At 58.8% G+C, this 23,569-nt stretch overlaps 2 protein-coding genes across 2 annotated transcripts; both read left to right on the top strand.

Moving 5' to 3' along the window:
• The first annotated feature begins 295 nt into the window (after positions 1-295).
• Positions 296-19,812, top strand: STARD3 (StAR related lipid transfer domain containing 3). The gene is made up of 15 exons (XM_080359670.1): positions 296-370; positions 6,189-6,471; positions 9,120-9,197; positions 9,429-9,506; positions 9,600-9,653; positions 9,757-9,874; positions 10,978-11,076; positions 11,611-11,666; positions 11,957-12,049; positions 13,407-13,469; positions 14,465-14,560; positions 15,118-15,197; positions 15,506-15,610; positions 16,793-16,886; positions 19,157-19,812. Exons 2-15 carry the CDS (start codon positions 6,256-6,258, stop codon positions 19,259-19,261), a joined length of 1,335 nt encoding a protein of 444 aa, XP_080215796.1. The 5' UTR covers positions 296-370; positions 6,189-6,255; the 3' UTR covers positions 19,262-19,812.
• Positions 19,813-20,962: 1,150 nt separating this feature from the next.
• On the top strand, positions 20,963-22,438 carry TCAP (titin-cap; the record flags this gene model as incomplete). Its single annotated transcript, XM_080359775.1, has 2 exons — positions 20,963-21,111; positions 22,180-22,438. The coding sequence occupies 2 exons, from the start codon at positions 20,963-20,965 to the stop codon at positions 22,436-22,438; spliced, it is 408 nt and encodes a 135-aa protein (XP_080215901.1).
• Positions 22,439-23,569: the final 1,131 nt, after the last annotated feature.

Consider the following 23,569-nt stretch of genomic DNA (forward strand, 5'->3'; position numbering starts at 1 on the left):
CTGCCCCCCGCCCATCGAGCAGAGCCCCCCCTCCCCGCAATAAACGGCTGTACAGAGAGACTGGAGCCTGCTTGGGGGGCTGAGCCCCGCGTTTAGGGCGCAGTGGATGGGGGGGCACATGAGAGGGGAGCTATGGGGCCAGCCCCCCCCGCCGCGGGGATTGGTGTCTCCCTCCCCGCACTGCCCCCCCCCCCCGCAGTGGGGAATGGTCTCGCCCTCCCACCGCCCCGCCTTGGGCCCGCCCACCGCCGGAGCTGGTTTGCGCAGGCGCAGCCTCAGGTTCATTTCCGGGTCGGAGGCGGTGGCGGGGCCGGAATTCGGGGTGCGCTTCCGGCGGGGACTGGCACCGGCAACGGCACCGGGCGCGCAGGTACCGCGGGCGGGCACAGGCCAGGCCAGGCCAGGCCAGGCCAGGGCGGGCGGTCCCGGGCGCTGCTGACGGCTCTGAACCCCCCGGTTCAGGCCTGACTGGCGGCCCGAGTCCCCGCGGCCTGGCGCTCCGTCGTGTTGCCGATTCCGCGGCAGCGCCGGGCCCGGGCTGCGGAGAGCGGGACGTGCGGAGCTCCCGGGACCGCCGGGTGGAAACCTCGGCCCTGCGATTCCGGGGGGTCGTTATGAATATGAGCCCCGGGGCAGGGCCGGGGGGGTCGAGAGGCCGTTTAGGGGGTTGTTGGGGGTCTGAGGGGCGTGTTGAGGGGCTGCCCAGGGGGCGGAGGAGCTTTTGGGGAGCGAAGGGGCTTGTGGGGGGTGGAGAAGCTTTTTGAGGGGTTTGTCGGGGGGTAAAGGGGCTTGTCGAGGGGGTTTTGGGGAGTTGAGAGGCTCCTTGAGGAGCAGAATGGCTTGATGAGGGGCTGTGCAGGAGGCAAAGGGGCTTGTTGAGGGGCTTTTGGGGGCTTGAGAAGCCTTTTGAGGGGCTGAAGGGTTTGTTGGGGGGCAAAGGGGCTTGTTGAGGGGCTTTTGGGGGCTTGAGAAGCTTTTTGGGGGGCTGAAGGGCTTGTTGAGGGGTTTGTTGAGGGGCAAAGGGGTTTGTTGAGGGGCTTTTGGGGGGCTGAGAAGCTTTTTGAGGGGCTGAAGGGTTTGTTGGGGAGCACAGGGGCTTGTTGAGGGGCTTTTGTGGGGGTTGAGAGGCTTGTTGAGGGACAGAAGGGCTTGATTAACAGCTGTTCAATGGGCAGAGGGGCTTGTGGAGGGGCTTTTGGGGGCTTGAGAAGCTTTTTGAGGGGCTGAAGGGCTTGTTGAGGGGTTTGTTGGGGGGCAAAGGGGCTTGGTGAGGGGCTTTTGTTGGGGTTGAGAGGCTTGTTGAGGGACAGAATGGCTTGATGAGGGGCTGTGCAGGGGGCAGAGGGGCTTGTTGAGGGGCTTTTGTGGGGGTTGAGAGGCTTGTTGAGGGACAGAATGGCTTGATGAGGGGCTGTGCAGGGGGCAGAGGGACTTGTTGAGGGGCTTTTGGGGGGTTGAGAAGCTTTTTGAGGGGCTGAAGGACTTGTTGAGGGGCTTTTGTGGGGGTTGAGAGGCTTGTTGAGGGACAGAAAGGCTTGATGAGGGGCTCTTCAAGGAGCAGAGGGGCCTGTGGAGGGGTTGAGAGGCTTGTCCAGGGGCTTTTGGTGGGGTTGAGAAGCTTGTTGGGGGGTTGAAAAGCTTGTTGAGGGGCTCCCTGGGGGTCAGAGGGGTAGTTTGGGTTCCCAGTGCTGCTTTTGTGTCAGTCCCTTGGCAAACGCCGCCCTGAGCAGCTCCGTCCGGAACATCTCGCGGTGATCCCGGTGCTCACCAAACCCCTTTCCACGGCCCTGGGGGGCTGAGGGCGTGTGGGGGTTCACACTGGGGTTGGATGTGCTGTGATCGCAGACACATCCCCGCTGCATCAGCACCGGGGGCTCCACAAAGCCCCCGAGCTCTGTCCCCCTCCCTTTGGGACGGTGGGTGCTCCGAGGGGTGTCACTGCCCTTGGAGACCCCCCCTTGCCCTGATAACAGCAGCACAAAACCTCTCACCGCTCCACAACGTGTCACAAAACCCAGTGACAGCTGGGCCGAGACGTGGCTGAGACTTTGGTCACAGTACAAGGACACCAGACGCTGCTGGGGGTCCCAAAGTAGCTCCCGGAGCGGGGGAGGGAACTACATGGGCCCCCCCAAGGTCCCGGCTGTGAATGTGACAGGACCTGTCTGGTGGTTTGCTGAAAATATTGAGTCACTTCATGTGTTTTTTCGGAGTGAAGTTTAGTGTCTAATTTACTTTAATGCTGGTGATTTCTGTCTTAAAGGTGCTTTTTCCCGCTAGGAAGCTCAGACACTGTTCGTGTTTGTTCTCGGCAGAGAAGAACCTGGTGAATTCGAGCAGGGTCCTGTTCTGGGCAGGAGCAGCCCCGTGTCCTGGGACAGCTCGGGGTTGAGCTGCTCAAAAGCAGCTCTGCGGAGAAGGACCCAGGGGACAACAGGGTGACCATGAGCCACCAATGTGTCCTTGGGGCCGGTGGCGTCATGAGGTGAATCCCCTCCCTTTGCTCTGCCCCAGCTGCAGTTCTGGGTCCAGTTCTGGGCTCCCCAGTTTAAGAAGGACAAGGAATTATTGGAGAGAATCCAGGGAGGGACACAAAGATGCTGAGGGGTCTGGAGCATCTTTGTGATGAGGAGACTGAGAGAGCTGGGGCTGTTGAGCTGGAGAAGAGAAGCTGAGAGGGATCTGATCAATGGGATCAATATGTCAGGGTGGGTGTCAGAGGATGGACCAGACTCTGTTCATGGTGCCCAGCGCCAGGGTGAGGGGCAACGGGCACAGACTGAAACACAGGAGGCTCCATCTGAACACGAGGAGAAACTTGTGTCCTTTGCGGTGCCAGAGCCTGGCCCAGGCTGCCCAGAGCGGGTGTGGAGTCTCCTTCTCTGAGACATTCAAACCCCTGGGATCCTGTGTGATCTGCTCTGTGACCCTGCGTGAGCAGGGCTGGGGATCTACAGGGGTCCCCGCAACCACAACCACCCCATGATTCTATGAAACACCCGCAGTTGGTGGCTCTAAACGGCCTGTCCCGCTCCCCCTCCAGGCGTTTTCTCTCCCGGTGCAGCGTTCGGTGCAAACGCTGTAACTCTCAGCGGAGGTGACACGAGAATTGAGCTGTTGAAGTCGTCATGTGAGCTGAGAAGACACATTAATAGGAAGTCGGGGGCGCGGGAGGGAAGGAGAAGCGGTGTCACGAGATGGAAAAGCTTCTCGCTGTAAGACAGGTCATTAACATGCAAACGTGCGCTAATGAGGAGCGTGTGATTTGAGGCTGAACGCTGAGAGTGGAAAGGGGTGACACTGTGGAGGGGGTGACAGCAGGGAGGGGTGACACGCCAGGGTAGCCCTGGCCGTTCCTAGGGACGGGCTGTGTCTCAGCACAAGCCCTAGCTCCAGTTTGGCCTCCAGTTTCCCACTGGGCTGGACTGGGACGCCGTGTTTTGCCGTCAGACCCAGCACTCGGTGTTGTCTCTGGATGTCACTGGCTGCTTCTCTGTGTTTTCTACCCACAATGGTGGCATCACCTCTTGTCCCCACAGCCCCTCTCACCTCCTGCTTCGTCCTCAAAACAGGAGGTGTCACCAGCCGAAAAAATCCCAAATCTTTCCTTAAAGCCTTGAGAGCCTCTTTTTTTAAGCAGAAAAGCCCTGAGAGTGGCCCTTTTGGACTGTGCTACTGTCACCCAGGGTGTCCCTCGCGCTTCCAGGCTGTCGTGTGGGAGCTGCGCTGCTCCAGAGCCCCCAAAAGTGGCTTCAGGTCCCCCAAAAGCAGCTCCAGAGCCCCCGAAGTGGCTCCGGGTTTGGCAGCGAAATCGGTGCGCGCTGCGGAGGATGTCTGAATGCATAATACAACACCAGGGCGCTCAATAATTTATCTGTCACCCAGAAAGAAAAAAACCCATCACATTTCTACACGCTGCCATCCAGCCCCTGCTCTTTCTGCTCAGAACTTGCTCCAGTCGGGCAGAGGCATCAAATATTCCTCCCAAACCCTCCTCTGGCCCATGGTGCTCTGAAGGCAAAGCCCTTTTCTCCTATTTTTACCCCAAAAGCTGCTTATTGCTGGTTGGTTTGGGCCGGGCGTGTTTCTAAAGTGGTGTTAGACCTGACCAGGAAGGCTGGGTTTTAGTGACAAGTGGGTTTAAGCTGCACAAGGGTTCATGTCCCCAGGCGCTGTGCTGTGTCCCCTGTGCCGCAGAGCAGCCGCAGTTGTGGAATCGGGGCTGTCGAGTCTCTCCGGGTGATCTTAAAGCGCTGTGAAAGTTGCGGGGAGCTGCCTAAGTGCAAAGCGGTGTTTGCGGGCGGGAGGGGGACATCTCCGGCGGCCCCCGCGCCGCCCGATGTTTTATTCAGCGCTCACAGATGTCTCCAACTTTTCGCAGCAGCCCAGGGCCGCGCTGGCTGCGGCTGATCCGAAGTGACAAGTGTTCCAGCTCCTTCCGAAGCGCCTCCGAGAGAGACTGATGAGGATGTGACAGGACTCCAGCTTTGTTCCCTTCCCCGGGGGGTTGGGATGTAGAAATTGCTGGTGCAGGGACCCAGAAATGCCCCAAAAATCAGGTTGTGCGGTCACTCCAGTGTCCGGTGGGACTTGGCAGCTTTGCCTGCCCCTTCCCGCAGGTCTGGGTACAATCTCAGGGCTCTTTTTGTAGAATCAGAGTATCATTTTGGGTGGAAAAGCCCCTCAGGATCAGACATTCCACGGCTGCAGCCTCCTAGTTGTTACGGGTCTGATCTGCTGCAGACACACAAACCTCACTTGTGTCCTGGATGATGCAGAACTGCTGGGACAGTAGTTAAGGCAGCAAATAATCTGTGTTTTTGAAGGCAAAATGTCCTCAGGCAGGGATCTATTGCGGAGAAGGCGTCGGTAGCTATGTCTTTGCCGTGGGTGACGCAGAGCTGGGGACTGACAGATCCCCAGCCTGACCTGTTTTGGCGTCGTCGCTCCTTGTTTGTCCCCAGCGTGTGCTCAGTCGCACGCTCCGTTAGCGTCGTGGCTTCCTTGTGCCGGGCTGACGGAAAGGAAACATTTCCATACAATGGTTGGCACGGGCTGCGTGAAAACAGCCTCCGGACCTCGACACCTCGCTGGCACGGGGTTGTGTGCCCGCAGCTCTGTCCCCCGCCCAATTCCTGCTGCTCTGCTTGGCCTGAGTCAGGTGTAAAACCCTCCGTCCCGCTCCCGATTCCTCAGCCGTGTGGGGTGGGATCCAACGGAATCACCGGCTCCTGAGGTTTTAAGATTTACCGTTTGCAAACCCCCTGGGAGCTTCGCATCCCTCCCCATGGAGGAGGATGGTGCAGCCTGGGGTGGCTCTGGGATCCCGGGAACTGTTCCCTTTTGGATCATAAGCCTCCATGGAAACCCCCCCGAGGCCCCTTTTCCTGCTGCCGCGATGTCTCCGCGGGATTTGCCATCTGCCGCTCTGGCCGCAGCCGCTGGTTTGGCTCGTGGTGCCATGAGCCCGTTGTGGGCGGCTGCCCCCGGGTCCTGGTGACACTTGCTGGTGGCTCCAGGGACCCTCTGAGCCTTTCGCAGCCGATTCCTCCATGCCTGCGCTGAGCTGGGTGGACGGGGGGTCCCTGCCTGCGCGGTGCCGGGTGAGATGGGGCAGCCTGGGGTGTCTTTGCGGTAGAGACAGAGCCCAAAAAGCTGGTCTTGGCTTTTTCCCTCAGGAACTGTGTAAAGCAGACAGGATCTGGTTTGATAATAGAACTAGGGAATCATTTTGGTTAGAAAAGCCCCTCAAAATCATTGAGTCCAACCATAACCCAGCCCTGGCACTGCCTCATGTCCTGAGAACCTCATGTCCGTCTGTCCAACTCTCCAGGGATGGTGACTCCAGCACTGCCCTGGGCAGCCTGTTCCAATGCCCCACAGCCCTTTGGGGAAGAAATTGTTCCCACATCCAACCTCACCCTCCCCTGGCGCAACTTGAGGCCGTTTCCTCTGCTCCTGGCGCTTGTTCCTGGGGAGCAGAGCCCGACCCCCCTGGCTCCAAGCTCCTTTCAGGCAGTTCAGAGATCAGAAGGTCTCCCCTCAGCTCCTGTTCTCCAGCTGAACCCCCCAGGTCCCTCAGCCGCTCCCATCACACTTGTGCTCTAAAAACAGGAATATCGGTCCTTAGAGCGGGGAGGCAAAGGGGTATCTGGAAGCCTGAGTGTCCCCTCGGTGTCTCTCCGCAGGTGACGACGCTCTGACGTGGCCGATGTTGCCCCGGTTGCTATAGGACCCAAGTCTCTTGGGCCGAGGATGCACAAACCCACAGATCTGCAGCAGGACCTCGATCGAAGCCTCCCGGCCATCGCCTCCATCAGCACCTCCCTGTCCCACAGCCAGGGCTTCTCCCCGTACTGCTACTTCTCTCCCGAGAAGAAAAAAGCCATCTCGGACGTGAGGAGAACCTTCTGCCTCTTTGTCACCTTCGACCTGCTCTTCATCTCTTTGTTGTGGATCATCGAATTGAATGTAAGTTGTGGGGAAGCAAATCCATGGAGTCTTTGCCCTTTTAAGTTGTGCTTTATTCAGTTCCCTCCCTGTTAATTGCTCTGTTGCAGAAGTCTTGGGCCAAGTCTTTGTTTGTTCTTCCCAGCGATTTGTGCCGGCTGAGAAACCCCTGCGCACTTAAGCATAAACTAAAGTCCAGCGCGTTTCCTGGAACTGGGCTCTGTTGTGGCGGTCCCGGGTCGTTAACACTATCACATCTCGTGCTCTCTGCCGCGGTGTAATGAGATCTGCGGCCGTGGAATTGCCAGGTCGAGCACTTGGCCACGTTTCCCTCGTGCTCCCCTCACTTCGAGCAAAGCCAAGAGCGTCCGAGGAGCGAGGTGGGGTGTGCAGACCCTCCTCTGGCCTGTCTGGCTGTTGGGCAGCAATAAAAGGCGCTTTGAGCTTTGATCTCAGCAACTAATCTCAGCTCCCGAAGGCCGGAGGTGCTGCTTGGGGCACTGCGAGGGTTTCAGTCCCCTCCACAGGCCCCTGCGTTTGCTCCTGTGTCGACTGCGGCCACGACCAGGGAAATCCAGTTTATTTACCTCAGCCCCATCAGGTCAGATTTACTCCCTGAGCTGTATTTTGGTTGATATTTCCTGAACTGCACCCGGCTGTTCTCAGCCGTGCGGGCGGTGGGTTCCAGGAACCGCACGTCCTCGCACGGAACGACCTCCGCGGAGAAGCGAGATGAACAGATAGAGCCCAGCGCCGGTGTCTGGCCTTTATTTATCAGCACTGGATCCTGCGCCTCACTTAGCAGCTCTTATCTCTGCCCCGTTTATCTCCTGGGTGTCTGCACTTAACAGATTGCCCCAGCCAGCAGCTCCCTGGCTCTGCCCACGCGATATTGGGATCCTGAAGAGACCCCAGTGCCCCCAAAATTTGCACGAAGCATCTCTTGGGCAGCATTCCCACCATGCCAATGGTGTCTTGGACCCCAGCCCTTGCTCTTGTCCCTGTTTCCTGGGTTGTTTTGAGAGCTGCTGTCTACAAATCAAAACCAATCGAGCCCTGGGGAATTAATATCTGCCAGCGCGGTCACCAGGGTGATTGTGAGCGTAGGTCGTGCAGGTAGCCATTAATGAGTGACTAACTGCTGATATTTGGGCCCTGAGCTGAGATGCTGCATATTTAAAGCTATTAGGGTAGCTTATTTGCCTGGTTATGAAGAGCAGCGATTTTATATCATGACTAATGCTTTTTTTATCAAACGGTTTCCTTCGCTGCGAGATAAGCCGAGCAAATTGGCCCTTGTTAAATGTCTGTTGCCTGCAAACTGTAATCCTGCGAGCTTGCTGCTCTCGGAGATGGAGAGATGCCTCGGATGGTTCTTCTCCCTGGCATTGGCTTGTATTTATACTGAAAAAACTCACAGAAATCGGAATACAAAGCCTTTTCTTGCGTCTTCACCTCCCGCAACATCTCACAGTGCAGGGAGGAGGCTTTTGGTGGCAGCTCAGCGAGTCCTGTAGCCACAAATCAGCTAAAGCGATAGTGCAGAACTTTGCTTCCCCCTCTCCCTGAATATTAAGCCCCAGTCCTGACCTAGAGGGACCATTTCCCAGCGGCTGCCTCTTCTGCCCTTGGCCGTGCCGACCAGAGGCTGCCAGGACACCGGGCTGCCAAGACCTGGCCTGAGATCCACTGACTTGTTCCTCACAGATCATCAAACAGCTGTCAGCCTGTCCCCGCGCCCCGGCCAGCTGGGCCGCGTTCAAACCAATCGCCTAAAGGTGAAGCATTTGTTCCAGTTACCTGAGCCAGCCCCTTCCTCATAAACAACCATTCCAGGCTCTGGAGAACGAAGATTTATGGTGTCAGAAGTACCGGGGCTGGCGGGTCCCGGGTTATCTGGGGGGTGAGGTGAGGTGGCTCTTCCACGAGCTTTTTCCTGTGTGATATCGCAGAAAGCAGTTTGGCCTCTTAACAAATACAGACTGCGAGGAAATCATTGTCCCTTGTCCTCCTCTCCTCCCTCTGCCCCTTTCCCGGTGCGTTTCAACCCGCTGCTTGGCTTCGTCCATCAGGATTCCCGCAGCCGTTGTGGGGAGAGGAGAGGGGACCCCTCAGTGCTTTGCGCAATGAGGGTGATTACACCTTAAATCCCTCCAGGTTGCCGAGCGACCCCTGAGAGCCCTTGCAGGGGAATGTTTTGATTGTCCAGCTCTGGCGCATTTCCAAGGAGAAGCGGTTTCCCGTTGCTTTTCGTTTGCTCCGTGTCCCCTCCCATAGAGCTGATGGTTGTCACCTGAAGCCACAGGTGAAGGTGACGTCCGACCAAGGGCTTTAGGCTGTGAGAGTTGCCGTTGGTGCTACTGGATGTGCTGAGCCAAAGGAACCACTTTTTGCTGTTAGAAAACCCCCGAGTAGAAGTTTTGAATGTTCTGCTCCAGCTCTGGCTGCCCAACTTGTGCTCCTTGGTGTGAAACCAAGGGTGAAATGGGATGTTTTACCCTCCCGAGGTCTCGCGTTGGCTGACGAGGCCATGCCGTGCGTTCAGCGGGTGTTTATGTGCCTGATGCACAACCTGACCCCCCCGGTAGCCCCCGCTCAACCATGTTCCTCCTCCCATTAGTTTCTTCCCGTTGCACTCAAGCGCTTTCTGCTCTCCTGTCTCCTTGCAGACCAAGGACGGCATTCAGAAGAACCTGAGGAATGAAATCATCGAGTACCGCTTTCGGACCTCTTTCTTTGACATATTTGTGAGTATCTCAGCGTGCTGCAGGTGAGGAAACACCTTTGAGCCCAGGGGAGGGTGCTGGGGTCTCCCCGCAGCTTCACCTCTCAGCAAAATCAGGCAGTTCGCAGCCTTGAGCCCGTTGGTTTAGGTGACAAAGTCCTCGGTTGCCTGTGTCTATGTGCTCCCAGCACCTGGCAGAGGGACAAGGGCAGTGACGAGCGTCAATGCCTGTTTGTTGCTGTTGTTTTTCAAGGTCTTGGCTTTCTTTCGGTTTTTTGTGCTGCTGCTGGCCTATGCCGTCGTCAGGTTGCGCCACTGGTGGGTCATCGCGGTAAGAAGGTCATTTCTTTGCTTTCCTGTGTTTAGTTTTCTCTCTCCGCCTGGAGTTCGTGGGGATCTGAGGTCTGTAAATTTACTTTTTCAGGTCACTACATTGGTATCCAGTGCCTTCCTGATCGTGAAGGTCATCCTCTCCGAGGTTGGTTTCCTCAAGCTCGCAGGGGAATCACTTTGCGACTACTTGACGCTGCTCTTGTCCCACTTGTGTAAATTCCCTGTTGTTTCTTCTTTTTTCCACTCAGCTTCTGACCAAAGGGGCTTTCGGTTATTTACTCCCTATCGTCTCCTTTGTCATCGCTTGGCTGGAGACTTGGTTCCTGGATTTTAAAGTCCTCACTCAGGAAGCAGAAGAGGAACGCTGTAAGTATTTTGCTCCTCTCTGGGAGGAGTTGGCAGAATAAAACCTCCGGGCCTGGGGTTTCTGCTGCTTTGGCAGCACCTTGACAGAGATGACATTTATGGAGAAGTGATCTCCAGGCTGGCTGCAGTGTGAAGTGCCTGACTCAATGCTGCGATGGTATATAAGTCCCTTTAGGGGAAGAAAATACCAGATTATAAAAAGCATCTTTTAATTGAGCGGAGAGAAAAAACAAAAGTGCCAAATTCCCCAATGTCTGGATCCCAAAGCCAAACGTGTTGGAAACAAAACTCACCTCTGCAGCGGAGAAAATGTTTTGAAACAGTGGGACAGGTGCCAGGCGGCCTGTTGGACTCTCTGTCTCGGGATATCTGTCTTCGGATAGGGCTGGAGACCTTTCCAAGAGGGATCGCTGCGCTCCCAGACACGTTAGAGGGGCGCAGTGTGAGTTACAGCCTGTGAAATCGTACAACCCTTGGTCTCTGAGTTCAAGACTAAGTGGAGATTGAGCCTGACCTAATGTTTTATTACAAATTACCCCGCAGTGCCGGGCACCTGTAACTTCCAAGGGTCCTTCTAGGGAGCGGGTGCTCAGCCCGGGCTGGCACAGCCACCCCTTCCTAAAGGGGTTTGTTGTTCTCGCAGGCTTAACTGGTGAAATAAGACTGGGAAATGGCACGTAAATGAAGTATTTGTCAAGCGAGGCTCAATCAGAAATGCTCTGACTGACTGGAAAACACCAGAGGATGTTTAAGTCTTGCAAGGAGGCTTTAAGATAAAAAATGATCAAGTGTTTAATGCCTCTATTGGATTAGGCTCAGGTTCCAAATTGCTTCCAGGGGAAGCTCTTATTTAATTAGATGCTTAATCGCCTTTGGATTTGACAGGCAAAAGAACCCATTGATCTCCATGCAGATAAAACGTCTCAAACAAAAGATGAGGCAACAGGAGCTGAAAAGCTTGTGGGCTGGCTGGTACCGGTGGGAAGAAAACAGCTGTATCTGGGGGAAAGCGGCCGGGAGGGCGGTTGGGTGGGGGCCCTGGGACCCCGCGGGGTCGAAGGGCTGCATGTTGCGTGTGGCAAAGCCGGTGCTTTGGTTCGCAGGGTACCTGGCGGCCCAGGCTGCGGCCTCTCGCGGGCCCCTGCTCTACCCCGGAGCCCTTTCCGAGGGGCAGTTCTACTCCCCGCCGGAATCCTTCGCAGGTAGGATGTCCTCCCCTTGCTTCCCACGTGTGTTCCCCTCCCGGCGCTTCTCATGGGGCTGCTCAGCTCCCTAATCGCCTCCTTGCGAGTTCTGCAACTGCCTGAGAGGAGCTTGGAGCCAGGGGGGTCGGGCTCTGCTCCTCAGGAACAAGCGCCAGGAGCAGAGGAAACGGCCTCAAGTTGCGCCAGGGGAGGTTGAGGGTGGATTTAGGAACAATTTCTTCCCCAAAGGGCTGTGGGGCATTGGAACAGGCTGCCCAGGACAGTGCTGGAGTCACCAGCCCTGGAGGGTTGGACAGACGGACATGAGGTTCTCAGGACATGGGGCAGTGTCGGGGTGGGTTATGCTTGGACTCCATGATCTTGAGGGGCTTTTCCAACCAAAACGATTCTGTGATTCTACGTCCCTGCTCACGACAGGGGGTTGGACTGGATGAGCTTTGAAGGTCCTTTCCCACCCAATCCATTCCATAGTTCTATTCTACGTACAAGTGGTGTTTGTCAGCCGGGTGTTAATTGTCTGCTTCCCCCCAGGCTCGGACAATGAGTCGGATGAGGAAGGCGCGGGGAGGAAGGCGCTGACAGCTCAGGTAAACTGAACGTTGTGCATCTCAGAGCCCTTTGCCTGCTGGAAACCCTGACGTTCAGGCGGGAGACTCGCTGGTGGACGCAGCTGGTGTGTGGATACAAGCCAGGGCGGGAAGCGTGACTTCGAGCTCTAAAATGAGGCCTCTGTGACCCAAATTAAGAGATTTCTGTGGTGCGGTGATGGGAAATCTCCTGTTTCCCTCTGCCAGCCCTGGGAGGGGGCGGCGAGCCTTGCGCACGTGCTTCAGCCTTTCTGCAACCCCAGCTAATGAAACGTTCCCCTCTCTCCTAGGAGAAGGAATATATCCGACAAGGCAAAGATGCGATGGAGGTTGTGGACCAAATCCTCGCCCAGGAGGAGAACTGGAAGTTCGAGAAAAACAATGCAAGTGTCCGTCTCCCCCTCCCCGCCCCACCTGCTGGCAGAAAGCGCCAGCGGCTCGGCGAGAACCGCGCGGACAAACGAGGCCTTTGAAACCTCCTTGCGCTATGAAAAATTAACAAGCGTTACAACGACCTGATTGAATTAGGAATCTATTCCAGTTCAGTTAAATGTAAAATCCCCTCTTATTTAATTAGACGTTTAATTGCCTTCCTGTTTGACAGGAGAGAGCCCGTCGCTCGTCCCTCTGGACGGCGGGGTGCGCAGCTCACCTTTGGCAGGCGTTGGGATGCCGAGCTGTTGGTGCTGGGACAGCGGGGACACCCCAGCCCTGTCCTGTCGCTGCAGCTTCTGCTCTTTTTCCCCTCATAAAACGCCTTTGAGGTGCTGGGAGACCAAGCCAAGCTGAGTCTGGCCTTTCTGGCCAGCTTTGGGAGCAGGAACAGACTCCTCCTGCCAGCCCCAAAGCTGTTTGTGTCCCCCCCTCCCTCAGGACAGGGACTTTGTGGGTGCTGGAGTGTCAATTTGGGACATATCTTTCCGCTGTGGCTTTGCCAAAGGGCTTTGCACGTCATGGCTCTTGCTTGGGGGCAGCCCAGAGGATGCACAGAGCAAAACGACGTCCCGCCACGTTCCTCACCGTGCTGGTTTGTTCCTTGAGCTACAGCAGAGTTTTTGGGGGTACCTACAGTTCCTTTCTCTCTCCAGTGGGGTGGTGAGAATGGGGCAGTGTCTCTGCCCCCTAAAACCAGCCTCGCTTTCTGCTCGTGGGCTCACAACACGATTGGGGTGAGAGCCCTGCAAACTGCAGCCTCATCTGGTCTTTCAAATTCCCCCGTCAAGTGATCCATTGTCTGATGCCAAACTAGCTGGGCAGATTGTTTTCTTTATCCAAAGTGGGGGGGGGGATGGATTTAAATAGACTCATCAGAGTTTAACACAGGGCTAACGATGAAAGGTTATCGTCTGTCCATCCCAAATCCCCTCGGGGAGTCTCTTCTGGGATGGAGGTAACAACAGCAGCATTGGCAAAGCAACTCCTCTCTCCTGCCCCTTGTTACAAAGGGAATTTGACCTTGACGGGAGTTTACAGGCTGGCACGGGGCAGTTTCTTTTTCTGTCTCATCACCGCTGCCTCTCCGGGTATTGTTTTGTTGATGGAAATTTGTGCACGTGCATCTGAAATGTGCTCGGTGCCATTGCTGCGCCGGGGTCACCGCCTGCTGTCCCGGGGCAGAGGGGACAGGGGACAGTTGAGGGTCCTTCAGAACAACACGGGTCAGCGTTTTGCAAACGTCACCCCCAGATGGAAACCGTTTATTTCCCTAATGTAAACACGACTTTCTTATTTCTCCCGCAGGACTTTGGTGACGTTGTTTACACTTTCGAAATACCTTTCCACGGCAAGACCTTTATTTTAAAGGTAAGAAGCTTCCCAGATCACTGTGCGGCACAGGCAAAAGGCGACTGCACCGCTCAGAGCTGCGGCTCAGCCTTCCCCCTCCCTCCTGGCCCCGGCAGGACAGGTCAGGCTGCAAAACACACTCTCTGTGCTTGAGACAGATGAACCGCACTTGCACGCTCCGGGGAATCTCTCCAGGAAAACCCCTTGGCCGGCAGACAAACTCCCCAGCAAATAACACTGGGCCCTGGTCTCTGCTGGTGGAAATGGGAGCAGGTGATTGCAAGACTCGTTTCCAACCCCAGCGTCTAGGACTAATCTGACCAAGGAGGCTAATTGCAACTAATTGCCAGCAAGACCAGGGCTGAGTGTGCGTCTGCTGCTGCCTGGCATGGAGCAGAGCTGCTCGGAAGAGCCTTGCCCTCTCGCCGGAGCGGCTTGGCTGTAAACCACGCTTTAATGAAGCGTCGGTGCTGCGGTGGCTTTTCTTTGTTCCAGTGCATATGTTGCCTCGTTGGCAGGAGCTGCCGATGGAGCGGCTCTGTATTCGCGAGGAAGAAAAACTGGATGGTCCCACTTTATTGCGTTAACCGTTTGCCTCCAAAGATCCCCCGTCCCATGGGGACCTGGAGAAATAAATGTGCTGGAGCTCAGAAGAGCTTTTCGGCCGCTTCCTGAAGTGTTAACGCACGCAGCAGAACTGATAGAGCAGGGTAAGGGTGGGAGAGGAGCCAGCCCCATGGTCTGTCTGTCCGGCTGCGTTACAGACAGACATCTGCCCTCTCACACCAGCACAGCCCTTGGCAGCAGTTCGACCGCTGCCAAAACCTGAGGTTTGCTCTGTCCTGACTCCACGTGCGCCCTGGGAACAGGAGCACAGTGACACAGAGGTGACAGCCCTGTGACAGGCTCCCCTCCTGTATTATCCCAGTTGTTCTTTGTGATCTGCCTGGTGTTCCTTAAAAATAATCCTTGAGGAGGGGGGCTCTGGCTAACGGCTCTGGCTCTGTCCTCAGGCTTTCCTGCAGTGCTCTGCTGAAACAGTTTACCAGGAGGTTATTCTCCAGCCCGAGAAGATGATCCTGTGGAACAGAACGGTGGCAGCTTGCCAGGTGAGCGTGCCGGACAAAGATGGCTTAATCACAGGAGCTCCTTGGAGCGGAGAGCTGACGCTTCCCCCGGTCCAGCACCGGCTGTCGGTGGCGCCCGGTCCTTGCTGGAGCTGAGCTGGATCCGAGGCGCTGAGGCGTTAAATCTCCGCCGCTCATCCATACGATGCGAATGCTCCGCGGCCGCCAGCTGCACGCGTGTGCCCGTCCAAAAACCCACGAGGTGGGCAGGGAGACGGGCTGGCAGCTGAGCCAAGCCTGCGTTTGCTTGCTAGATTCAGGGCGTTTTGAGCTGTTTCTGTGGTGTGGGATCCAAAGGCAACGCCTTTGCCCGCTCCCGAAAGGCAGCGGGACCGTTCCCAGGGCAGGTGACAATCCTGTGCAGGCGCTGCCAAAGCTCTCGTCCCCCTCAGCTTTGGATCAGCTGCTAAAAACCCTGCGGTTGCTTTGAAACCTGGTGCTGTTTTAGGGCCGGGTCTGCACCGCCCGGCTCTGAGCACACGCAGACAGACCTGCTGGCACAATCTGAGGAAATCCTTCTTTCTTTTCCCTCCTCCCAGATCTTGCAGCGAGTTGAAGACAACACGATCGTCTCGTACGACGTGGCAGCTGGGGCCGCGGGCGGTGTCGTGTCCCCGAGGTCAGTTTATTCCACTGTCTGCTTCTACTGAGCTCCCTAAACACCCCTGCACACCCTCCCAAGGCACTGGGAGCTCCCGGTGGCAGCGAGTGACGCTTCCAAAGGCCACGAGCCCCCGAATTCTCCTCCAGACATTGCTGGCAGGAGCCTCAGAGCTCAAAATCTGCCCCGGTCAGTCGGTCGGTCTCCCTGATAACCACGTTGACAAACTTCTGCCGCGACCTTTCCCGGCAATCCAGAGAGCGGGATCTGCTCCTTCCCGTCCCCACGCGTGTTTTAAAGCAGTCGGCGCCCTTTTCTTTCCGTAGGGATTTCGTGAACGTGCGACGGATTGAGAGAAGAAGAGACAGGTACGTTTCCTCAGGGATGTCGACCACGCACAGCCTGAAGCCTCCGCTCTCCAAGTATGTCAGGTAAGAGTCAGCTTCTGGTTTGGTTGTATTTTTTTAGCTGATATCCGACACACTCACTTCACTTAAGCTTTAGGGCAAAGAGCCACTGAAATGCAAACCCTGCTGTCTTTCTGGCAGCGTTTGCAGGAAGCTAATCTGTTTGTGGAACTAAACCTTGGCTTCCCTTGTTCTTCTCCCTTTGTTAACGAAACTCTGAGCGCCGCTCGGGCGTTTCCCAGCTCTCAGCTCAGGGGACTGAAGGTGCCGACCAAGTAACAGCACAAACCCCGACCCAGTCCGCATCCTGTTTATGTAACAGTTAATTCCCAAACGAGGGCCAGTTGCCATTTCGGAGGGGCGGTTAACAGCTGCCCGTGGCTCGCGTTGCGCCTCTCGGATGCCTTTTGCTTCTCGTAAGCTGACTTTAAAGGCTACGGACACCGAGAGATGGTCCCATGGGTGAAACGAGCTGCGTCAGGATGGAGCAGCTCCCGAAACCTCAGCAGGTCTTTGGCCTCTCCCCTTCCGAAGGGCCGGTGATGGATCCCGGTGGGGTTATTTTCACGGAACAAGGACTCCTTGTTGCTGTCTGCTCCGCTGCCCGGGGCCCAGCTGTGCCACTGCGCGCACTGACTTTGTTTTTCCTAATAATCTGGTTAAAGTAATTGACGTTTTAACTCGGAGCCATTACAGCTGCCTCAGTCTATTTAAGAGCTGGGGACTTCAGGCCCTGGAAAAAGCTTTTGTAAAAAGGATGCAGCAAAAATAGTGTGATCCCGGAGAGGGGAATGTGTGTTTGGGCTGTGTGTGAGCACAGCTCTCCTCTCAGAGATGGATCAGATGGTGTGAAGAAGGATCTGGGGGCTGTAGTGACTGCGCAGAGTTTCCCTCCCCGCTCAGTTTTCCTGAGGGAACCTCTTATTTTCCCCCATTTCCCCAGGATTTTCCCTCGGAAAGGGACAGGCTGGCGTGGTCCGGAGGCAAAAGCTGCAGCTCAGCCGGCGGCTCTGGCACCGCCGCTGCCAAAGCACCTGTGGGAAAGCTGCCTTTCCAAAGCCGGCACCTCCGAGCATCTGCTCGTCCCCCGGGGGGCTCTGTGGGCAGAGGGGGCGGCCACAGGACCCCCACGATTCACCCCAAAGCGCTGCAAAACAGTTTCTCAGCCGGTCCCGGCTCTGACTTTGTGCTTTCGCTTCCCCGCAGGGGTGAGAACGGACCCGGCGGATTCATCGTGCTGAAATGTCCCAGCAACCCCAGGGTCTGCACCTTCATCTGGATCCTCAACACGGATCTGAAGGTAAAAACAAAACAGCTCTTCGCCGTCTCCCGGCCCCAGCAGAGCTCAGCGGGGTCCCCTGCGCGCTCAGGACCCGCTCCCCGCGCCTGCTGCTGCTTCTGGAAGTGGCTCCGTTTCAAAGGGACTCGAATTTTGCTGGTGGAGGTTAAACACCACCTGAAAATCCCCCTTTTGATCCCCAAAAGAAAAGCTTAAGGTGGGGAAGCTCTTCCTCCCCTGGCAGAGATATCGCTTGGGGTTTCACATCTCTGGTGGAGAGGAGATTTTTATCCTATTTAGGGACCAACAATAGTGGCGCGTGGCGATTCCCTGACCCCCCCCACGCGTGGGGCCGTACCCGCCGTGCGAGACCCCCCAGCTCTGCAGCTATTTGGGGAATCGTGTGTCGCGTCCTCGCTGGCGTCCCGGACAAAAGGCTGAAGGAGCCGGGCTGGGGGGAGCGGAGTTGGCTCCGTGTTCTTCCTCCGCTGAAGGTTGACGTGGAGACGGCGCTGCGGCAGCAAGCACAAAGGCTCCATTCAGCACTGCTGCGGCCCCCTCCCCTCCCACGTCCCTCCTTCCCCACAAAGCCCAGCGGCTCCCGCCCGCTCAGAAAACGCTCGGGGAAGGATTTTTGGGAGCGTTTGCCCGGGCGGTGAGCGCAGGAGCAAGAGCAGAGCCCCAGAGGTGTGTTTTCCTGCGTGGATCTGGCTCAGACGCCTCTTCTGCCCCTCGGTAACGAGGGATAACGAACCCGTTTTGGTCGTGCAAGATGAAAAGATGCTCCTTGCACTTCCCGGGCCGGAGAGACCTCACCCTCTGCTGCTGGAAGAAATGTTGTAGTGGATGAGTTATTAATAACCCGCTTGTCAGCTGCTTCCACCATCTTCCTGCTGGTACACAGACCCCTCTCCGGGCTCCCTCGCGATTTCCTTTGGCCCTGGAGGAGTATTTATAGCACATGGCTCATCCCTTCCTGCGACCCAGGGTGAGAATTACACACACGTGTGTGTGTTTGTGGCCATGACGCAGCTTCACCCCGCAGCTCCTTTCGGGAAAGCGTCTGAAATGGCCCCTGGACTGACGATCCCACACTGTCCTGCACACAAAACCTGCTCCGGGGACAAATCTCTGCCCGCTGCCCTGCTGAACCACCCCCAGCCAAGGTGGGGGGTCCCTCCTGTGCCTCCCTGACCCCCCAAGGACAGTTTTCTGGCCATCCCTGACTGCTCAGACCCCTCCTGTGCCCCGGGACCCTCCGCCAGCCCCCGCTGCTGCTCCCAGCCCTTCCTCAGCTCCCTTCCCCCGCAGAAACGAGGATTATCTCCTTTTTGATGCATCTCACATAATAGATCACAGGCCGAGGCGGTTGGAGCTGTCGTGCAAGGGTTTGCTTTTTCTTTTTTTATAAAGAAATCAAGTTTTAGTTCCTCCCCCGGAGCAAACTCCTGCAAAGCAGCAGCTCCCCCTGCGCCGCTCGTGCGTCCCCAACCCGCTCGAGATCAGCCCCCCAGCCCCAAACCCAGCGATTCCTCCATCCTGCCCCCGCTGGGAAGGTGCCGAGGGGGCTGGAGCATCTTGCTGCTGAGTAAAGGCTGAGTGCAGGGTCCTGTTCTGGGCAGGAGCAGCCCCGTGTCCCGGGACAGCTTGGGGTTGAGCTGCTGGAAAGCAGCTCTGTGGAGAGGGACCTGGGGGACAACAGGGTGACCGTGAGCCACCAATGTGTCCTTGGGGCCGGTGGCATCATGAGGTGAATTCTCCCCCTCTGCTCTGCCCCAGCTGCAGTTCTGGGTCCAATTCTGGGCTCCCCAGTTTAAGAAGGACAAGGAATTATTGCAGAGAGTCCAGGGAGGGACACAAAGATGCTGAGGGGTCTGGAGCATCTTTGTGATGAGGAGACTGAGAGAGCTGGGGCTGTTGAGCTGGAGAAGAGAAGCTGAGAGGGATGTGATCAATGGATCAATAGCTCAGGGTGGGTGTCAGAGGATGGACCAGACTCTGTTCAGTGGTGCCCAGCGCCAGGGTGAGGGGCAACGGGCACAGACTGAAACACAGGAGGCTCCATCTGAACACGAGGAGAAACTTGTGTCCTTTGCGGTGCCAGAGCCTGGCCCAGGCTGCCCAGAGCGGGTGTGGAGTCTCCTTCTCTGAGACATTCAAACCCCTGGGATCCTGTGTGATCTGCTCTGTGACCCTGCGTGAGCAGGGCTGGGGATCCACAGGGGTCCCTGCAACCACAACCACCCTGTCACTGTCCCTCTGTGACCCGCCTTGTCCCTTTGTCCCCGCAGGGCCGCCTGCCCCGGTACCTGATCCACCAGAGCTTGGCCGCCACCATGTTCGAGTTCGCCTTCCACCTGCGCCAGCGCGTCGCCGAACTCTCCGGCAGGGCCTGAGCAGCGGGACCTGCCCCGCCGGACGTTCCTCCGCGGTTGGGGACAGACAGGATGGGACCCGCGGCCCCCCGGGCCTCGCTGTGCCCCCCGGGGGCGGGTGGCCTGTACTAACAGCTGAGCTGAGGCCGGGGGGGCTCAGCTCCTTCCCCCACCGCCGTTCCCCCCAAACCGGGTCCTGCACCCACGGACTGTTGCGTGCCAAACCTCTGCCCCCCTCCTCGGGGTCTGACCCCCCTCCTCTGTCCCTCACACAGGACTGGGGGCTCATCTGTGACCCCCCCAACTGCTGTATTTGTGCCCCACGAGAGGGGCTTGAGGAAAAGGCCACAGTGGGGTGAGGACACAGCTCTGTCCCCTCGCTCTGTCCGCACGAAGCCCCCCCAGGGCTGTGACCCCCCCTGTGGGAGAGAATGGGGGGCTCTGACACAAGGACCCCCCCCAGACTATTCCCTGGTGCTTTGGGCTGCCCCCCCAGGGCTGGGCTGAGCTCATCCCCTCCACCTGCAGCTCCGGGGGGGGGCAGAGCACGATTTGCCTTAAAGCAGAGACTTTTATCCCTTTTGGGGGGGATGTGGGGGGGATGCGGGGGCGACTGCAGCTTCTTTCTACCTGCGCGCGCCGGTGCCGTGTTCTGCGCTATAAATGGGAACGGCGCGGGGGCACACGCGGCAGCGCTGCGGGGCGGGGGGAGCACCCACGCTGGCCCCCCCCTGGCTCTCTGCTCCCCATTTCGGGGGGTCCGCCCACGGGGGGTGTCGGAATAAAAAGCCGTGCACTGTTTGCAGCCCCTCGGCTTCCACGTGCCCTTTGTAACCAGGTGTGGGGGGCTGGCACAACCTGAGCCCCCCAGGCCCAAAGGACGGGCCCCCCAGGCTCCTTTGGCCACACGTGTCACTGTCCCCCATCCCGCGGTGCCACCGGCACCTCCTTGGGTGTCCCCATGGATTCCCCAGGTGTCCCCCAGCCCTTGAGTTGTCCCCCCTGCAATGAGACCACCACAGTTGTGGGGTGACATCTTGGGGGGGGGGCTGGAGTCCCGTGTCCCCCCAGGGAAGCTGTGACAGCCACGTGAGCCCCGGCCTGTGACACCCGGTGAGTGTCTGTCTGTCCGCAGCCCCCATCTGTCCGCCCCACAAATAGCCTGGCCGGGGGGACCCTGTGACCAGCACCCCCCCCGGACACGCCAGAATGGGACCCCAATGGCTCTTTGTGGGCAGCGGCGGGGCCACGGTGTGCCGAGTGACATGGGGTGGCAGGGCCACCATCGGCCGGGTGACACGGGGCAGCGGGGTCACCGTGGGCCGGGTGACATGGGGCAGTGGGGCTACTGTGGGTGGGTGACACAGGGTGACGTGGCCACCGCGTTGGCAGTGCCACCCGTGAAGCCGTTAATGTCCATCACTGCTGTTGGGGACCGGTGCCATGCCGGGGGGGGACAGGGAAAGGCCAAACGTGCCCTGGGCCAGCGCCAGGGGGTCCTGCCCGTGTCCCCACGGCGGGGGGGGACACACAACCCGGTGGTTGCCACCGCAGCGCGCCAAGTCACCACGGACACACAGCGCTGACACGTGTCCCCAATGCCACCCCCCGAGGAGGCTCTTGGCACCTTCCCGTCCCCTCGGTGCCAGCGACACGTCCCAAAATAGCCCCGGCGGGGGGATATAAGCGGGTTTGTCCCGTCGGGGGGGACAGGGTGACAGGATGGTGGGGGACAGCGTGGTGCTGCGCAGCGGGGGGCGGCTGGCGGGCGCTCGCCTGGGCTGCCACGTGCGCGAGGAAGACTCGGGGCGTCGCGAGACCTTCAGCGCCGAGTGGCTGGACCTGGAGCTCAGCACCCGGCCCGAGGAGGGGTGAGGGGCACCCATGGGTGGGGGGGGGGTCCTTGGGGTGATGCAGACGTGAGTGCCCAAGGGTTTGGGGTTTTCAAGGGGGTATTTGGGCTGTGGGGGGTGTTTCAAGGGTCAAGATGGGGCTGTTTGGGGTTTCTGCGGTCCATACAGGGTTGGGGAGGGGGTTCCAAAGGTCCCAATGGGGCTTTGTGGTGGGGGAACCAGGGTTTCTGGGGTCCCCAAGGACGTGGGGCTCTTGGATTCTCTGTGGTCCCCATGGGGTTGGGTAGGGGGTTCCAAAGGTCCCAATGGGGATATGGGGGGGGGTGTGTCCAGGGTTTCTGGGGTCCCCAAGGACATGGGGCTCTTGGATTCTCTGTGATCCCCATGGGGGTTGGGGAGGGGGTTCCAAAGGTCCCAGTGGGGCTATGGGGAAGGGGGTGTCCAGGGTTTCTGGGGTCCCCAAGGACATGGGGCTCTTGGATTCTCTGTGGTCCCCATGGGGTTGGGGAGGGGGTTCTAAAGGTCCCAATGGGGATATGGGGAAGGGGGTGTCCAGGGTTTCTGGGGTCCCCAAGGGGATTGGGGTTTGGGCTCTTGGATTCTCTGTGGTCCCCATGGGGGTCTCCAAAGGTCCCAATGGGGCTATGGGGCATGTGGGGGGCTGCAGTGTTTCTGGGGCCCCATGGGTCTGGGGGGAGCCCCAGGGTTCGTTGGGGTCCACATGGGTCTTGGGAGGGGGCTCTGGGATTCTTTGGGGTCCCCATGGGGCTGTGGGGGGGATGCAAAGGTCCCGATGGCGCTATGCGCAATGTGGGGGGCTGCGGGGTTTCTGGGGTCCCCAAGGGGCTTGGAGGGGCTCCAGCGTTTCTGGGGTCCCCGTGGGGTTGGGGGGGGCTCCAGGGCTCCCCATGGGACTGGTGAGCCTGTGGGGGTCCCTAGTGGGAACACGGCACCTCCGAGGGGTGGGTGTGACATGGGGGTCCCCAGTGGTGCCCATGGCGTGGGGTGACCCCAGTGGGGCAGAGCAGGACACGGGGCTCCCCATGGGGTGCTGGGGACCCCACAGTGACTCCCCCAAACGCGCAGGTGGTGCCGGCGGGAGGTGGACACACAGCACCGGGAGACGCTGGAGCATCGCGGGGAGACGCGGGTGCTGGAGCAGCGGTCGCCCTGGGGGGTGCTCCGCCTGGGGTGCCTGGGGACCCCGGGGACCCCCATCACCCAGCACCTCCTGCCCTACGCCCGCACCCTCCCCCTGCCCCTCTTCGCCCCCCCGGACCTGCGTGGGGCCAAACTCGCCCGCACCCTCTCCCGCTCCCTGTCCCACGAAGCCCAGAGGGGCTGAGGGTGATGGGGGCCGGGGGGGTTTCAGGGTGGGGGGCAGGAGGATGATGCTGGGGGGCGGCTGGGGGGCCCGGACGCCTGGGTCCACTCAGCCGCCCCGAAGAGGCAGCGCAGGAGTGTGGGGGCAGGTGGGGGTGGGGGTCTCGCTCGCATGGGACCCCCACCCCGTGGGGGGTGTCACGGAGGCCGGAGGGGACATGGGGGTCCCGGCAGCACTGAGGGTCACTCGATTTCCCTGGCGAAGAGAAGGGGGCGCAAGGATGGGGAGCGCTGAAACCCCCCCAGGGCCAAACGGGGCCCTGGGGGGGCGGTGGAGGGATTGGGGGGGGCTGCGGGGTTGTACAAACGATGGGCTTTGTACAGCAATAAAATGCCCAGCCTGCTTTTTACTTCTGTTTTTAGGGGGGGAGGAGAGAGAGGGGTGCGGGGCCCCCGTGAGATGGGGAGGGGGATTTGTGGGGAGAGGGACCTTGCTGGGAATGGGGGGAACTGAGGCACAAGCTCTTGCCAGCAGCGGGAGGGACCCAGGCGACCGGCGGGGGTTCAGCTTTGGGGTTATGGGGGGGTTTAAACTTCTGCTTATGTAACCGTGCCCCCGGTGCCCGCCAGCCCGTGCCAGGCTCCGCCGTGGCCCCCGCGCCAGCGCCCAGATTAGCTGTTCCCGCCGGCACGGATCCTGCTGTCCCTGGGCCACCGCCAGGCCCTGTCCCCTCCCTGCGCCCGTCCCCAACCCGTCTGCATCCCATCTGCATCCCGCCCCATCCCTGTCCCATCCCTGTCCCATCCCATCCCATCCCATCCCATCCCCAACCCGTCTGCATCCCATCTGCATCCCATCCCCATCCCTGTCCCATCCCATCCCATCCCCATCCCCATCCCAATCCCATCCCCATCCCTGTCCCATCCCATCCCCATCCCATCCCAATCCCATCCCCATCCCTGTCCCATCCCATCCCATCCCCATCCCCATCCCTGTCCCATCCCATCCCCATCCCATCCCATCCCCATCCCATTCCATCCCCATCCCCATCCCTGTCCCATCCCATCCCCATCCCTGTTCCATCCCATCTGCATCCCATCCCCATCCCTGTCCTCATCCCTGTCCCATCCCATCCCATCCCCATCCCATCCC

The sequence above is a fragment of the Nesoenas mayeri genome (assembly GCF_963082525.1).
Source record: "Nesoenas mayeri genome assembly, chromosome: 26".
Taxonomy (NCBI): Eukaryota; Metazoa; Chordata; class Aves; order Columbiformes; family Columbidae; genus Nesoenas; species Nesoenas mayeri.